General features: G+C 51.7%; 1 protein-coding gene across 1 annotated transcript in view; it reads right to left on the bottom strand.

Moving 5' to 3' along the window:
- The window catches only part of LOC307027501 (kinase D-interacting substrate of 220 kDa B-like), a 57,809-nt gene that overhangs the window by 34,386 nt on the left and 20,923 nt on the right, over positions 1-2,500 (bottom strand). Inside the window, exons 17-19 of the mRNA XM_079695764.1 lie at positions 2,033-2,173; positions 1,725-1,953; positions 361-470 (exon numbers count right to left, since the gene is read on the bottom strand). Coding sequence (XP_079551890.1) covers positions 361-470; positions 1,725-1,953; positions 2,033-2,173 — 480 coding nt within the window. The remainder of the gene's footprint in view (positions 1-360; positions 471-1,724; positions 1,954-2,032; positions 2,174-2,500) is intronic.

Here is a 2,500-nt window from a genome sequence, read left to right on the forward strand (position 1 = left end):
ACTAAGGAGCACTAGGTCTGAGTACTAATACTTCACTGAGGAGTACTAATACTTCACTAAGGAGTACTAGGTCTGAGTACTAATACTTCACTGAGGAGTACTAATACTTCACTGAGGAGTACTAATACTTCACTAAGGAGCACTAGGTCTGAGTACTAATACTTCACTGAGGAGTACTAATACTTCACTGAGGAGTACTAATACTTCACTGAGGAGTACTAATACTTTACTAAGGAGTACTAGGTCTGAGTACTAATACTTCACTGAGGAGTACTAATACTTCACTGAGGAGTACTAATACTTCACTGAGGAGTACTAATACTTCACTAAGGAGTACTAGGTCTGAGTACTAATACTTCACTGAGACTCTGAAAAACTCACCCTGCGGTTCAGCGTCGTCTTGCTGCCAAACTTGGTTAACTCTCCCAAACTGTGCTGAGACAGCTTCCTGTCCAGCTCCTCGTGCCAACCTGCACACACACACACACACACACACACACACACACACACACGCACACGCACACGCACACGCACACGCACACGCACACGCACACGCACACGCACACGCACACGCACACGCACACACAAATAAATAATATACAGTAGTATTAAATATAATAATTTTAAAAAGCGCTTTGTTCTACGACATAAAATAAGTCACTAGCCTAACGCAGTGTTTCTCAGAGTGGGGGGCGCAGAGGCATGGCAGGGGGGGAAGAGGCAGGGGGGGCGCAGAGGCATGGCAGGGGGGGCACTGAGGCATGGCAGGGGGGCAGAAGCATGGCATGGGGGGCGGAAGCATGGCAGGGGGGCGCAGAGGCATGGCAGGGGGGGGCGCTGAGGCATGGCAGGGGGGGAAGAGGCAGGGGGGCGCAGAGGCATGGCAGGGGGGCGCTGAGGCATGGCAGGGGGGGCAGAAGCATGGCAGGGGGGCAGAAGCATGGCAGGGGGGGCAGAAGCATGGCAGGGGGGCGCAGAGGCATGGCAGGGGGGCGCAGAGGAAGGGGGGGCGCATAGGCATGGCAGGTGGGCAGAAGCATGGCAGGGGGGGCAGAGGCATGGCAGGGGGGCACAGAGGCATGGCAGGGGTGAAGAAGCATGGCAGGGGGTGCAGAGGTAGGGGTCGCAGAGGCATGGCACCCTGAGACCCCGATCTGAAGAGCTGTGCAGAACAGGCTCACTGCAGCCGCTCATGCTAACACACACTTTGCCAAACATCAGCATTTTCTTTCTTTTCATTTTGTGGCACAGATTGCAAAGTGGCAAAGTGTTATAACTCACTGTTCTAGCAAAGGAATGCTCACGTATTGATGCATTTTAATAAATGTTAACTTGGCCCATTACGTGACTATTTGTGTTGGGGGGGGCCCCAAAGGGGGGGCCTGACAGAAAAGGTTTGAGAACCACTGGCCTAACGTTAGGATTTACAGAAATCATAAAGTGTGTTGATGCGTGGAGACGAGTCGAATGAACTAAACGTTTGTTGACACAGAGATTATTTTCGGACACAACCCAAAATCCCATGGAGGAATCCCATTGGACGAGGAGATGCTGCCTTCAGGGACCCACACAGAAACACCACATTAAACAGACCCAGAGACATGTACTTAGTAACAGCTGGAAGAGAGGGGGGGGGCTACAAGCATCTGTTTGGGGTTTGGAGCAGGACACTTCAGAGACATGTCCTGATATATGTTCCTAAGTAGCACAACAGGAGCCCTTACCCTCGGAGGCGGGGGCCTCCCCGTTGGGGGCGCTGCTCGTCTTGCTTCTGGACAGGCCGCGGCTGTTCAGGAACACGGGGAGGTGCACGATGTTCCTCATGTAGTCGTGCCCGTTGATGTTCGAGTCCCTCAGGACGCTGTTCAGGTTCTGGTTGATGGCTTTGATGATGATGTGAGGGTCGCTGGCAAAGATAGAGATGAAGGGTCCTTTGGAGAAGAGCACCCGAACCTGAGAGGAAGAGGAGGAGGAAGATGAGGAGGAGGGGGAGGAGGAGGGGGAGGAGTATGATGATGAAGAGTCTCCTCACCGTGTCCAGCATCTGCAGCACTTTGTCCTGCTCACATGAATCCAGCCCGTCGATCACCACGGTCAGTCTGGTCTGATGCTGCGAGAAGCCGTCCATCGTCTTCGCCATCATAGCCATCAGCTCCACCTCCGTCTTCAGCACCTTCATCACCATCATCATCATCATCATCACCATCATCATCATCATCAGCACCACCATCATCATCATCACCATCATCATCATCAGCACCACCACCATCATCATCATCATCACCATCATCATCATCACCATCACCACCATCATCATCATCATCACCACCATCATCATCATCACCACCATCATCATCATCATCATCAGCACCATCACCATCATCATCATCATCATCATCATCACCATCACCACCATCATCATCATCATCATCACCTTCATCACCATCATCATCATCATCATCATCATCACCATCATCATCATCATCACCATCATCATCAT

This window comes from Notothenia rossii (genome assembly GCF_949606895.1).
Source record: "Notothenia rossii genome assembly, contig: scaffold_123, whole genome shotgun sequence".
Taxonomy (NCBI): Eukaryota; Metazoa; Chordata; class Actinopteri; order Perciformes; family Nototheniidae; genus Notothenia; species Notothenia rossii.